Source organism: Larus michahellis, chromosome Z (assembly GCF_964199755.1).
Source record: "Larus michahellis chromosome Z, bLarMic1.1, whole genome shotgun sequence".
NCBI classification, from domain to species: Eukaryota; Metazoa; Chordata; class Aves; order Charadriiformes; family Laridae; genus Larus; species Larus michahellis.
In genome coordinates, this window is record NC_133930.1 from 67,601,754 (window position 1) to 67,617,566 (window position 15,813).

General features: G+C 39.6%; 1 protein-coding gene across 3 annotated transcripts in view; it reads right to left on the reverse strand.

Annotated features, from left to right (window-relative positions):
- Positions 1-335: 335 nt before the first annotated feature.
- Positions 336-15,813, reverse strand: part of SNCAIP (synuclein alpha interacting protein) — a 90,081-nt gene continuing 74,603 nt past the window's right edge. For 2 of the 3 annotated variants that reach the window (XM_074570441.1, XM_074570442.1), the window contains 4 exons: positions 10,725-10,817; positions 7,154-8,216; positions 5,276-5,346; positions 336-899 (listed from right to left, as the gene is read on the reverse strand). In XM_074570441.1, coding sequence (XP_074426542.1) covers positions 815-899; positions 5,276-5,346; positions 7,154-8,216; positions 10,725-10,817 — 1,312 coding nt within the window. In that variant the 3' untranslated portion in view covers positions 336-814. The remainder of the gene's footprint in view (positions 900-5,275; positions 5,347-7,153; positions 8,217-10,724; positions 10,818-15,813) is intronic. The other variant, XM_074570443.1, reaches the window with a different exon arrangement.

Sequence of the window (15,813 nt, forward strand, 5' to 3'; positions counted from 1 at the left end):
TTTCAGAAAAAAGGATCATGACAGCTTTGAAAGAATATGGACTAGGTCTTAGCAGATTATTTGGTAACTTGAACAGAGCTGAGCATGTTGCCAGTGTTTGGCAAGTGACAATACATGGCAATTTAAAATTGCATTTATGCTTTCTTTTTATTTCTACACATTTTAAGCTGAAAAGGGAGCACTAAACATTAAAGCAATTCTTGACTCAACTGAGGGACTGAACTGAAATCCTGGTACTGGACATTGTCTCATTATGAACGCCAAAAAGGTGAATAAAACACTTAAAGCTCAAAAGATGAAACGGTGGAGTATGAGAAGGATCTGCACTCAGTGTGTCCTATTAACACCATCTTTATTTCCTTTTTACAAAAAATAGAAATAACAACAGACAAAACATACTCAAAAAAATCAATGCTTTTGCCTTGGTCTCACTGAGGAGCCGAGCAGGCAGAGTCCTGGATGAAATTTTGACAGTATATGCCATTGACAAAGGGAAATAAAGATATATGACAATATATCCATGCAAGACACAAAGTACAAAATGTGTTCTGTGGCCCAACAAACATTTTGGAGGTTGCCTGTGTCATAACAATTTTCAGATTGTTACTTTTGGTCACTCATGCCTTTACACAGCACAGCTTACAAACAAGTTACATATACACATATATCATAAAAAAGTTTTGTATATGGTCTAACTGCTACAAATTAAGGCATCCTAACAGCTGCTGTTTTGCTGGTGAGGGATATGTCTCATACTAGTGTTTCAAAAGGATATAGTTCACGTATTTCAAAGTGAGACATCATGAGATGTGGTTTAGAGGAAGAATTCCTGCAGCTCTGTCTCTTCGGTACTCTTTTCACTGTCAGATTTCTGGCTTTTCCTATTGATGTCATCATGCCTGGAGAGAAAAAGAAGAAAATCACTCATGGTACCACTATCAATATAGAAGGATTATCTTGAGTTTGTTTACCCTGTTTTATTCCGTTTGCAAGTATTGAACTCTGAATTAATCTTTCTCTCTGGGCTTACTTCTCTAGACATGTACTACATAAAATACTATTTACTACTGTGGGTTCTTACTGACTTTCTCATAGCTCCTATTCTGAAATCAAACTGGAAGCCAAGGGGATGATGAGGAGCTTTTTAAGTCACGGCATTAATTAGTAAACTGTCACAATGGTCTGGTAATAATGGACAGAACGTCCAAAAATTCCTCGTCCTTTAGGGAAAAGTACCATAGTGATAAAAAGATACACTACAACAAAAATTAGACGTATCCTGTTTGTTTCTGACTCTACCTGTAAGGCAATCATCTACTTCTCATTAATAATCATCAGAGGGAAATTAAAATTTTCAGAAGGTGATTCACTGGACTGACTTTCTATGCCCACTTAAGTAGAAGATGGTGGTGATGGCCATAGGAAAAAAGGCAAACAGTAATTCTCTTTCTGACACAGGGGACGTATCTCTTTTAACATTGTAATTTAGGTAAAATCTCATTTCAAAGCATTAAGATTTTATTAGATAGACCAATAAGGATAATTTCTCTATAGCATGTCTTCATTTCCACGCTAGGTAAACTTCAATTAAAAAAAAAAAACGAACAACTAAAAAATCTAACTATTTTGCATAAGACTCAAATGATAGCTTGCCAATTAAAATAGAAAAATTAAGCACTAAATGTTTGTAACACTCAGTTTCTTCACTTCCTCTCATATGTCCTTGCTCTGAATGCCCAGAATGTTCCTCCTCTTCAATTAACCTTCCAGCTGAAGGACTTCTGACTAAGCACCCAGGCCACAGAAATCTTTGAACGCGTTAAAAGGCTTATTTTTAGTTACTACTGCTGAAGAATTGAACTCCTACAATACAATCGTGCCTAGCTGGCTTGTTGCGGCAAAGGACAGATACTAGTGGTAGGTTAAAAAACCCACAGCAATGGGCAAGAGTATGAGTATATGAGGTTTGCCTCAAACTCACATATGTGTGAGCCTGATTCTTGAGAACTAGAATAGCTTTATTCCAGTCTACAATCACCACAAAGAAGTAAAAATCCCGAGAGACTGATACTTAGGATGCTTAGATAACCTTGTGGTTACTTCAAAAGCTGACTTTCTCAGGGACCACAGTTTTGGATCCTGGTAAGAGGGCATGAGGGATTATTTTATTTTGAAATCCCCTTCATTCATCTGAATTATTGTTGCCACATACCCCGGGTAAAAGCAAAAAGATGTAGAATTGAGCTAGAGGAAGTAGAATTTGTAGGTCTGAGTTTGAGGAGATAAAAGAAGAGCACTTGACTTTTTGTCCTAATGTCTTTGGCACTTATCATCCATTGCTGTTATCAACAGCGTGTTTAGCGTTAACCATGGAGCTTTACTAAAGGATGCTTTCTAAGGCTAAGATAATTTGCATCCATTAACTACTGCGTTTGCTTAGACTTGCAGTGCTGAAAGACCCTGTGGGTCAGACCCCAGGTAGAGGCTCACTTGTCACTCCAAAGACCCCATCTTCCAGCAATACAGTTGCACTGTGACCTTGAAGAGGATGATTTTTAGCTATTGCAGATATCACTAGGTGACAATGCTGAACAGACATGCCTTTTACAACTGTGCCTGATGACCCAAAGGAAACGTATTACCAATATTACTAATTACTACCCAAATTCCTAATATCTCCTGGTGCCTCTGTCACCACAGAAATACTAAGCATCCCCTCATGCAACAGGCACTGATGCACAATCATAACAGTTCACAACAGAATGATTGCAAATTGTCTGGGACAAGGCCTAAATTACTTTCATATTGATTTTTTACTGTACTAGTTTGAATCGTAACTATTTTATTAGACAGACAGATAAGCATCCTTTTTCTAGAGTATATATTTGAAATTTTAATTTATCCAGCACTACGTCTGGCAGTGGGGTATCTGTTACGTTAGATCCACTTACTATTTTAGAAGCATGCCCAGTTTACTATCTGACACAAACCTGATGGTAGATTCTGCTGATCGCCCCTGACGTATGAAGCAATTTTTGCTGTTGATAGCTGCAGCTAATACAGGGTTTTGAATTGATATGGTGAGTTAGTGCTTACTTTAATGTCCTGCAGATCTCAGATGATTTAAAGTGTGGGAAAGAACCGTTCACTGGCATACATGTAAGAAGGAAAAAACTACAAGCATTCGCTTGGAGTTGTAATATGCAAGAAACTAGCCAATCCTTCCAAAAGGGGAAAAAATATCCCACCCATCCTGCACATCCGAAATCTACTCTAGGGCCTTAAGAAAAATAGGGTGCATCAAATTTTAAAAGGACACTGGAAAATTGAATACAATCATCTACTATTAAGCTGCAACCAATTTGAAAAAGTAAACTGCAAAGTCTTGTTGTACTTGGGTATTTTGAGTGAAAAAATAAACCAAATGAACAGAAGCTGGAGAAAAAGAAGCTAGAAACTGGTGGACAGGAATGTCATCTGACTGAAGGTAGATTTTCTACAGTTACTTCAGATTTCAGAAGATGCTAATAAAATCCCCTATATAAGGGTCTAGAGGTAAAATAGGGTTGGGACTGTGTCCAGAAATATACCCTCAAATATAACAATATACAAAGGTTTAAAACACAAAAGCTGCACTGTTTTCCAGAAAGGTTCTTTTCAAAATAGCTTTGAAACGGCAATTACAGAATCTTCCCAGACCATCCAGGGAAAATTCAGACAGTGTCCAGGGGCTTGTAGTGCCCATGACGGTGATATTGAATTATTTAAATTTCAAAGGTGACAGTGCAGGATGCAAGGGACTAACTACAGGCACCCATTTTGCCATTCAAAAATCACAACACACGCTAAAAGGCATCATGATGGCTGGCTTAGAAGCTCTGAGAGCCTTCAGGTCTGCATTCTGATTTCTGAAAAGCTCAATACATCTTCCATTCGTACATGATTTTAGGAAATCTCATGCCACAGACTCTGGCACACAATTTGCCCAATTCTGTCCTAATCTGTGGGAATAACAACACCTTCCTCAAGCTGTGCCTTGCCAGGGATTTCTCACACAAGAGCATTTACACGAGGCAATACTGAATTACAACAACTGGCTACAGCTGGGAGATGGCTCCAACATAAGGATGAGATTAATGGTTTTGTATTACTCCACGGTCTGGACAGGCAGCTGGGTGTTTTGACTGGAGGCTGCCCATTGATGCTCCCTCAAACTGCTGCTGTGCAGTTAGTTTTCTGCACTGGAATTTCCCTCTGTTTTTCAGGAGAGAATGAAACCTCTTGGAAACCTTACAGTTCTGTCTCTGATTTCACATAACAGTGTGCCAATGACTTCAGAACAAGGCTCCCATTTCCATTACAGAAATAGAGTTTTTAAGGATGGGAAGGTCTAATTGATTAGACATTTAGAAAAGAGTAACTTGACAGCAATTTAGGATTCCGAACTGAAGAATGACTAGTTTATAATTTTCCCAAAAATATCTTCAAATGTATAGTTTTGGTGTAAAGAGCAATCATTTCCAGGCCTAATGAAAGGATTTATATCTCAGTTTAACAGAAAAAAATTATCTTCACAAGAATCTGTAAGTGTTAAGAGTTGAATAAAAATGACAGCTAATTTTTACAAAGCGTTGGTTATAAAATAAACACACATTTTGTCAAATGTTGTTTTTCCCAATATATCTTCATGGACCTTGAAGGGCTGGTCTCTATCTGCCTGAATAGTCCTGATGAAACACATCTAAATTAAGGAGTTTGAACACAGCCAAAGTTATCAGACTTTTAAAAAACAAATTTAACTTCCAAGTCTATGGGAGAGTACAAAAATGTGTGAAAATAGAAGAGCACTAAACCTAAAGTACAGCATTCTGCCTCATGTTCTCTGTACTCTCCATTTAGAGATGAACTGTGGTCTTTTTGCGTTCCTCATGAGAGGAAATTTAATTTCCATTCTCATCTGGTGCTTGACTTTCATTCAACAGACACTGAATACTCAGCCAAAGTGCACTATACTCCCTTGTGGATTTATGAGTATGAATACTTTCTATACTTGCTTGGAACTGAAATACTGTAGCCAGTTCAATGGTGACATCAGCAGAAATCCATCATAAATTTCTGCTTTTCTAGGAATTTATATGTTCATCTGTTCATCTGTTTCCCTTCTTGTGCATCAATCAATTCCAGTATTTCACTTATCAACAATGTTAGCAAACACATGCAATTTGAGAAAACAAAGCAACAGAGATGCTAAACAACACCATGCATAAGCACATACCAAGCATAATTACACAGAAGTTCTTCATTCAACGTGCTAGAGGAAAGACTGGTGTAGCTGAAGTAAGGACCCTAAGGAAGTACAACAGCATATCAGTTAAAAACATGCACTGAGCTTAAAACATGCAAACATGGAAACCTGTAAAACATGCAGTCAAATAGCCACAATAACATTTTAAGGGACTTCTTTTTGAGTTAGTAAATGTGGCTGAGTCTGTTACCTCTTTGAGATGTGTGTTGTGGGCCTCTGGTTTGGTACGAACATGTACTCTTTCTACAAATTCATGTTGGCAACAATGACATGCAGACATGGCCTTTTCACAGACAACGTGCATCTTACAGTGCAAACGTCAATACTGTTAGAATTACCTCATCCAACTCTTCAAATTTCTTAGGGAACTATGAAAACTGCTCATGACCTCATAATCTATGAGAACATCTTTGAAGACAAAATGTCTTTTCCTCTGTCATAAAATTTGAATACTCTTTTGAAAAAAATTGCCATTGTGTTATGAAAATACTTCTGTGTTAAATCATCTGTTTGACTAGATGGTGCTTATCTTTAAAGGCTCAAATCAGTAGTTCATACTGTGTTTCTGAGTAAATCTTAATAAATGCAGTCCCACTTCAATTTAGCCTATTAGGTCTCCTTTGAATTTTTAATTTCGTTCCACATTCTGCTACAGCACTACTCTTCTAGCAGTACCCACTAATATGGACTGCTCACTGCTTCCCAGTTCTCTCTTTCCACTGTTTCTTTTCCATACTCATTTTGCCTCCTCTATGTCTAATATTTTCCTGTGTTTTTCTCCCATTACCTTGTCATACTTTTTACAGTATATAATTCACTCCTCCTCCTCCTCCTCTTGGCCTGCTGTGTGTTTTTTTCATCTTGAAAGTATTCTTTTGCCTCATGTCTTTCCATCCAGCCCTTCGCTCCCACCCTGTTTTTCATAAAGGATTAAATCATCTGCCATTCCCTCTCACTCAACTCTTTTTTTGTGTCTCCACATGCTCGCACTCCTCTCTGCTCCACAAACACACTGCGCTAACAGTATTTCCTTTCATTCAGTACCTTTTCCTTTCTCTTGGAAGGTACATTTGTTCAAAGTATTCTCTCCTTTCTTCTGAACAAGAGAGCCAGCCTCCTAAATGAAGACACCCCTCTTGCTGTTGGGATCCCAGAAAGGGCACTCGGTTGGCTGCAGAGAGGGGATGGTCTGTATCCAGTACGTTTTGCTACAGACCAACCATATGCTCTGACACGAGCAGACTGTGCGCTGCCATAGAATGGTCCGGGTTAGAAGGGACCTTAAAGATCATCTAGCTCCAATTCCCCTGCCAGGCTGGGCAAAGAAGGATGGGTACTGACAGCTTCACTACCTAGGGGATGGCTGTAGCTCCTGCAGAAGCAGGAAGGACCATTTCTGCTATTCTTCCTCTTTATACTCTAACACTTACTTTTATCCTGTTGGCCTCATCACTCTTGGCTATAGGAACGGACAGGGTTAGTCGTTCAGTTATTTACTCCCCAGAAATCCCATGGATTCAAGTGTGACATTCTCATTGTATGAGCTGCCACTCAGAGCAACATCAAAGATCATTTCCAGGTGAATCACATCTCTGTGAAAAGCTTTCAACACAGAGATGTGGACCATGTGCACTAAGAGCACGGACTCCATACACAAGCAATACCTGCCACTCCTTGGAAAAGCCTTCCAAAATTAAAACAGTGGGTGGGCTTTCTACAGGTCAAACACACTGAAGTATTTATGTGCATCCTTTTGCTATACAAGGGCAGGAAGAAGAAGCTGTCAAACATTCATTACTTAAAGAGATAAGACAAAAAAAAGGCCCTTCCTCCTTTCAGTGCACTCACTGGCTTGTTTCTTCCTTTTGTGAGAGCTGCTGGATTTCCTTTGCTGTCTGCCGTCTTCCTTCCTAATGAGGTAAAAGGCAGCGTCGATGAGGTTTTGATCAGGTTTGCTGTTTGACAGTTGTTGTTGTTATTTTGGTTGCCACTCAGCGTCTCCATTATGGACCGAAAGGTTCCAAAAGGCCTTTTCAGCTGGTCCCCTGCTGGCTCCCCAGAGCCGGGTGGAGCCCGAATGAGTCCTTTGCCCCGGTCTTTATCCTTTTCCTCGCTTAGTTCTGACTCTGCTAGCTCCACCTGCACCACAGGCTCCTCAAAAGTTACTCGGAGTTTCAAATTTTGGGAGGTTCTGCGCTTTGAAGAGGGAGACTTGAGAGCACTCTTAGGGCTGGTGGCAACCTTCTGAGCAGTGGCACTGTCCGTGCTGGACGGAGAGTTGTCTCCACAAAACTGGCTCTGAGGTACAGGACCAGACTGATACGGGGCTTCATTATCTGGATCGCTGCTCTCTGAAGTAGGGGAAGGACTGTGGCCATCCACAGACTTAGAGGCCCTGATACCAAAAGGGAAGCGGCGGCCTGCTGCAGAAGCGTGTTTCTTAATCATCAGGTGCAGACTCTCTGTGCTCTCTACACTCTCCACTATGGGCTGAGGCCTTGGTTTGTCAGTTCTTTTCACAGGGGTGTTCTTGTGGTCCTCACAATTAGCTGAGTCTGTGTCAGACTCGCTCAGTGATCTCTGCATCAGTTGCCTCAGTCTGGCTAACTTCAGCTCCCTTTTCTCTGGCAAAATCTTCTTCACGTTCTTGGAGGATGCATGAGCATCCTGAAATTCCAAAGTCAGCTTTTCCTGCATGCAGACATTTTCAGAGATTTCCTTCCCCAACAACTGGCGCAAGATTTTATCTGAGTCCTCATCTTTTATCTTGGCTCGAGCGCGACTAGAAGTTCCCAAGCTGCCAAGAATCTGAATCCCATCTTGGGTGTTCAATTTATTTTTTGGTGGAGACAATTCATCTGCTTCGGATGGTTTCCACTGGGGTTTGCCAGAAGCAGGAGATGATGGCGAGCTTAAAGAAAAAAAGAGGAGGAAATACCACAGCCAAATTAATGCACATATAAAATATGAAACCGCCATTTCCAGTGTACGTGTCTGTCTCCACTTACTGTTACTTATCCTCTTCATCGCTACTCACATGGATTTCATTACTATGATGCCACAGTGAAGATTACAGAGAAGGATGTAACCCTGCTTCCACTCCTAATTAGGATTTGAGTTTCTTCACTTTCTCTTACAAAGAAAACTTCTTAAAATGAAAACTTAGAATGGTTATTTCAGTGCCAAAGATGACTTTCTGAGGAAAACTTCAGAGAAACTACTGTTTCCTATTTGTAGGAGTTGACATGTTTTAAAAGGCGAAAAAACCCTGCAAAGCCAAATGCCTACTATCTAAGTCACATCATAATACAAACGTAGCTTATTATAAATACTGCGAAAGTACCAGCTCTCTGCATAGCAACGATTTCATAAATCTAGACTTCATCTGGTATTAATAATAGCCATATAAGACCTCATAAAAAGTCAGGGCCATTTGCACTCAAAACCTTTTCCAATATGAAATATTGAAAAGCATGAGAAAGGTGACATGAATTTAGTTCAGTACTATTAGAATAATAAATTAATTGTAGAACTCCAAATGTTACATAGTGAGGAAACAGCAATCTCAAGCAAGTCTGATTTTCAAAGAACCTAGATGAGAGACCATTTCTCTCTCTCTGACATATGCCAGAGCTCATAATACTCCACATTCTTATTTTAAACCACTTTTTCTCAAACCAAAGGTGAGGTGACAAAATTAAGGTTAGTCTGAGACAGTGACTTAATAAATTTAATTTTTTTTTTTCACAAGCATCTTCTACTCTGATGAATCCGTAGTTCTCACAGTGTACAAAATTCACGTGCCTGTAGTAGCCATCTCATCTTCAATTCATTTTGTGCTTTTTCTCCTGTGGCAAACCAAAAAAGACACTGAAGAATATTCATGTATCTACAGTGACATTCCTAGTAAAAGAGACAGTTCTCTTAGATCTGCTACTGGCTCCTTGGATGATGATAATATCCACAAGTGAGTTCTAGCTGGAAGGAAAAGCAGTAGCCAACTACGAAATAAAGCTTTAAATAACAGAGTATCATTTTCAGACTTGCTTACTTAACCAAAAAGATATTGAAACCTACCCTTCTACATGAATAACAAATGATGAGAGGTCTGCTCTCACCTGATCTTATCTGAAACTGAAAGTAAATCAGTCCTGGTTCTCACCATTACTCAGATGTGAGACCGCTTGGAAAGACCAGTCAGCAAAAATGACAGAAACCAAATGAGCTGGAAGACAGTGTTTGGTCCCATTGTCCCTGTTGAGCTTGCAGACAGGAAAGACAAAGACCATGATTCTACAAAAAAAGGACAAATCAAGGCTTTCCAGTGTGGTTTTCTACTTCATCAGGAGTTTAGAGTTTACAGTCCTTTCCTAGATGGAGTTCCTTTACACAAATGCATCTTCGACCTCAATGTCTTTGTTATGTACTTCCGTAACAATTCGTACTTGTCTGAAACACTGACACATGAAATTCAGGGACATGGAACACTTTTTTGGAAAAGTGCTTAAGATTCTGTAAGAATGGAAAAAAAGCAGTCACTGATCCTACGAGTTCACACCTGATGACCCAAAGCTCTGACCATCAATGCCTGCAGAAGATTTTAGGCTGGCTTTATACTTTAACATATATGTAGCTCCCTAACAACTCTGAAACAAGGAGAAGCACTGTATATGTCTTCCAGACAGAAAACTGAATTAGAAGGTAATGATAAACCAAGTCCTATTTGCATGTGAGTTACTTAATTCATGTCAAAGTCTTCTTCAGATTGCTATCAGAGAGAAGTCATATGCTTCCTTGACTTCCATGCATCTATGCAGAAGTCGGAAAGATGTGTTAGCAGACGCCAACAGACTCCAGATCCAGTCCTCTGCCTTTACTTTCCTCCTCTTTAATGTTACTCAGTTTGTTTCTATTTCTGGGACTTCTGACAGGATATGTAAACAATACATAAAATTTCTGGAGTTTTGACTTTCTATACAAGCTACTGCAGGCAAAAGATTTAATGAGTGTAAGGAGTCTTATTACTCTGAAAGCAGGTTTTTTTGGTAACTGGCTTTATGAATTACTGCTGGCAGTAATGTACGGTAGACCACCACAAGGTCAAACTTCACAACTTTCCGAGGGGTTTCTAGGATCCTCTGCTATTCATCTAATACAAAATATATTCCATTCCACTGTAAATCTGATTTTCACTGTTGGGAAACAGGGATATTAATTTTGTACTCAAAATTTCCAGTATTTATACAACATTACACACTGTCAAATTCTAGAAGCTCAGCTTCAAGCCCACGAGGTATAAAAAAACACATTTACATTAGAGAACACATCTACTATTTAGACAGGTCACAGCTTCTCCTGATAACCGATGTACCACGAAATTGTGCAAATCCAGGCTGCAGTACAATTCCAGTCACCTTACCTTGGGGACGTGGGTAGTGACTTGCCCTCTGACCGCTGGGCTTCTAAAAGCTGCTGGAGTTGGTTCTGTAATGTCACACGTTCCACTGTCTGCCTGCAAGAAAATGTAGGACTGTTTACCTTGCATTGTAAAACTGTCAGCTTTAGTAAGCTACAGGATAACTGATACTACCTGTTCAACTTTGTATACAAAAAAGTCCTCATCACCTATACTTTACACAGTAAATAAAAAGAGAAATGATAAATAATAGCATAAACAGAGTTTGCACTTGTCTCTGAATCCTTGTGGACATTTTGTGATCACTGTACAAGATCAGCAAGACCAATGCTTACTTGTCAGAGAATATTTGTTATATTTCATATAAGGACAAGACTGGGATCATAAGCAGAAGTTCAGTGGAACCGACTCACAGAAAGTAATACTCCAGAAACAAAGATACAGCAGAGCAAACTTAGGGCCGCTTGGTTCTTTCTTGTTTATGTAACGGAGGAGGAAAGGGACAGATTAAGAAGCCACTTCCTACTTTTGGTGGATGGCTTTTACTCAGCTAGATGATAGCTCAGACAATTTCTCTCTCCTTTTCTATCTGCAAATGAACTCAGAGAGGACCCTTTGCCCACTAGGAAGGGCTGGTCCAATCTTCTTCAGCCGCAGCATGGAGCTAAGTATGACTTCTGTGTATTCAGAGGAGTAGGAAAAAATACATCTGCTTGCTGTCCAACCTTACCAAAGGTCCTACCTGTGCTCTGCACCCACCTTATACTCAGTAGTGCTGACCTACTGCAGTCTACTGCTTTCAATGTGGTGTTGTGATCTACACTGCTTTGTAAATAGCTTTAGAGACCAATGTTTAAAAAATTTTAATAGTAGATGTAAATCATTAGTAATATGAAAGTGACAGCCATACTAGAAACTCCTTTACCATAGAACTGTAATCAACAGTCTCTGTTGTTGTCTTGCCACATACTTATTTCCATAGGAAGGATGCAGCCGAACAAGATAACCTGTAGACCTTCAAGGAAGGAATAGATCAATTTGCCACAAAAAGTTCTTCTCCCTCTCCCTGTTCCCATCAAATTTAGACCTTCAAAACACCCCTTTAGCTTGTTGGCCACCACAGATAACATCCAATCTTGTTTTGTGACCTGTAAGTTCCAGTGCCTCTGAGCACTGCGGAGACAGAAACAAGAGACTTACAGCTTTTTGTTACTGTACATATGCTATCTTTCACCTGGAATACAATTGCTACATTTGGTTTTATTCCCTTCTCCTGGTCAAATGACCATGTGAAAATGACTTTTTATCTGCTTCTCCCAGGCTCTGCTTATGTTGCTGTAGAAGTAATATGTTTTTAGTACTTTTATGCTTATTGGATCTGCAGAACTAATACAGTTCTCTGCCAGCAAGCTGGACTCTTTCCTAGCTCGCATGCCATCAGCAGAAGGGTTAGCTGAGTTCCAAATGCAGACTTTATAACCGGCAATGTCAAAGCCAGAAAGAATCCAGATGACTTTTTAGACTCGGGGTTGTACTTGCAGGGCTGGCAGAAAACAAACGTTTTACTTTCAACGTATCACAGTGGATCTGAAAAGTGCTACAGAAATAAAGGTGGGATCTTGACACGCTGCCTTGCCATCACATTTTACAATACAACCATGCTTCATGTAGATCCTTTCTTCCTTTAATTTTCCATCATCCTTCCTCTTGCCTACACACTTCCTTAGACTATTTTAAAATTACTCCTACCATCTGTCAACATTGGCTTATATTGCAACTCCCCAGACACTCTTTTTTAAGAACCAGGGAAATTTTCATTTGAGATTAGATTGTCATGCAATTTTTCTGTTTTATTTGTCTTTTATGCTTCCTTCAACTTCTATTTCTAAATATCTAAATAATGTAGCTAACAGCTTCTTATGCTTTTAGCTTTAATGGAAATCTCTGACACTTCTTCTGTTGAGTTAATGTTCTCATTCCACTTAAACCTTTTATTGTGCTAAAAGAATTAAAGTTTCCTCCATTTTCACAGCTTAACTAGTTAGTAAGTAGCTCACAGAAACCCACGCATCTTGCCAGCACTATCCCTAAACACATACAACATACACATATAAATCTAAGATAACATTGAAAACAAGAGATCACAACTTCTTGGAATAGCAATACTTCTACGTATTAAAATCAGACTGATTTAGGAGACAATATTACTGTAGCTTCATGGGTAAGAGGGTCTACTTACTTTATGATATTTAATACCCATATTCTGAGGGTCTTAGCTTAGGCAATGTTCCCAGTAAGTAATATGTAAGGACCCTTCTGTGTCTGCTTTACTGTGGACCCCAGCTACCTCCTAATTAAATCAGGGAGCTCAGCAACTGAACAGGGAACCGGCTGAGGCACTAGGCTCTACTGGAGTATCTTTCATAGTATGATGCCCTTACTTTCCCCATTTTGTTTCAAATAAAACAAGAATGACCGCTCTACAAAGCAGAAAATAAAACAGCTTAACTAAGTAAAAAAGAGATGAACATTATTCTTAGTATACATCCGTGTAACACTTACTACCCCCCAAAAAACCCCAAACAAACCAGCAACTTGCACGTGGCTTACCATACCACTAAAAAATTTTTTTATTCAGCTACTTATTTACAGCTATTTCTATGAAGTTTCAGGAAAATAATGGATTTTGTTTACAGAACACAGAAAAGTGGTGGCAACAGAGGATATTCAACCACTTTGTCACCTTCACCTTTTCACTTACGGTTTGCTTTGATCTTTGCCTTGCCAGAGATGTTGGCTGATAGTATATCAAAAAGATCAACAAGTGTCTTATTCATTAATTGCTTTGGACATCCAGGTCCATAAACACAGGACAGTGCAACCCTTTGGGAATGCAGATAGAACAGTTTGTCATCAAGCGGAAATGTAAAAGAGGTCTAGGGAAGCATTAATTTTATGTCATTAGTTCTGACTTTTGGTCTCTTCAGGCCAGGAAAGCCCAAACAATACAAGCCATTACTGCTAATGTCATTAGTGCATGTATTTGTGCAGGTAGGAATTTTCTACACCAACAACTAAGGTTTTTTTAGGCAGATGAAATTAGTGAGGGAGTAACTAAGATTGTAAGACCTATGGATACCTCAGGAAGTAAAATGAAAGCCAGTATTTTGTATAGACTTTGTGAGAAACTTTTTTGACTGTCCTAAGCATTTTGCATAGTTCAGAAAGTCCTACTGGATTGATCAAGTTTTTTTAATAAGCAAGAGATGTAAACCAAAGCTTTTGGTTTGAAGCCAGTATCAGCTGTTTTTGTGAGCCACTTTCCTTTTTACCTATGGAAAGAATTGCCTGCTTCCTTCCCTTTTGGGGAAAAGTCTCAGTTAATCCTCTTGTGAAGATTTAATGGAACTTTTGTAGTTAGCACTTATGTCCTTCTTACTAATATAAAGATTTATTTTTTTTTTCCTGTATGGACACTTAGACCCAACTCAAAAGGATTTGCTATGCTCCTCTGTATTTGTCATCTGAGCTGCTTTGGATCAGAGAGATGAAAGATGTGCAGACTCTGTCAAAATGTGATTTTATTGTTTTGGTTTTGTGCCTTCTTTTCAGGTATGGCTCCAAAGAGTGTGACAGATTGGGATAACTTCTCTCTAGAACTGTTCTGTGTTGCCTTGATGACTGGAAGAGCTCATAAAAAGAGAATGAAAGATAGTACTTCCTTCTTTGATTTAGGACCTTTGAAGATAGGTCTTGCTATGTGTTGGTCTAAGACAGTTTCTGTGCTGCTGTTCTTCTTGCACAATACCAACCATTCCAGTCTTCCTGTGGTTGGGCACATACAGTGTTATCAGAGGGAGGCTCCCATCCCTGGCGAATAAGGCACCCAGAATAAAAGAAGATTGCTACAACAGCTGAGGGACGTCTGGGAAGCACATAAGGGCTTTCCGCGTTGATATTGACCATTCAAGTAATCCATCATGATACAATCATAAATCCTCTATTTCTAGAACGATGTCCATTAACACCAGCAGAAGTAGGTGGAGAAAATACAGGAAAGCCAGCTCAGCTGCTCAAGTTGGAGCTATTCCTATGTAACAGCAGTTTGAAGTGACTTAGACTGTAAACTGGACTTCCCTCTGTTGCCATCTGATGCTTTTAGGATCTTCAGGGGTGCTGTAGCCAATGAATTCTCCTGCTATGCTAGAGGTAAGGCCCTTTGAGAAGCTGCCCCAGGCACTTTGTACCATCCTTGAATTTTTGTGCAGGATAGGGCTGAAAAACAGGGCAAGAGTCATCTTCCATCATCCCCTCTGGCTCCTAAGCATGGGGCTCCGAACACTGCTTCTATCAGAGCCACTCGTGGCCCGAGGCTTGCAGCCCAAATAGCCATGCAGAAGCTGTTCCTTCAAGCAGAAAATAGAATATTCCACTGCCTCAGTAAACTGCAACAAGAGACTCACATCTCTCTGTAGAAGGGGACGAAAAGGCTGGTGCTGCACTTACTAGAGCTAAATCTGAAGCCTGAAAAAATAGGCTGCTGAAGGGAAGCAGATTTAGCTCCAGCTGAGACAAGCAAAGGAACCCACCAGGAGCCAGATAAGAATCATTTAAATGACTACCTATGCATGCAGTCTGCGAGATGACAGGGGGAGACTTGGAAAAGTGTTAACACTTTTGTCAGGAAAGTCGGAATTAGACTATTTCCATGGCACTAAACAGTCTGCTGACTGACATAACAAGAATTTCTTTTCCATATGAGAGGTAACACTTATATCAAGCACTGGGTGAGCACTGAAGAGAACTGAAACATGGAGAACCTGTCGTTGCCATTTCTACTTCCTGGTGTGTGCGGCTTTTTTTCTGCTGAGTTATGGTGAAAATAAATTTCATTATATATTGAGATGAGTTAGATGCTAATGCAGGCTACTCAGAAAATACCCTATGTTCTGGGTTTTTTTTTTCCTTTATATCAGCTGATTTGTACATTTTAGTATTTCTCAGCAAATGAACCAACTGCAAAACACCTGGTACTTTGAAATGTCCTGTAAACTGCGCCAGACTGTAAAATTATGAAAACTGTAAAAATTAT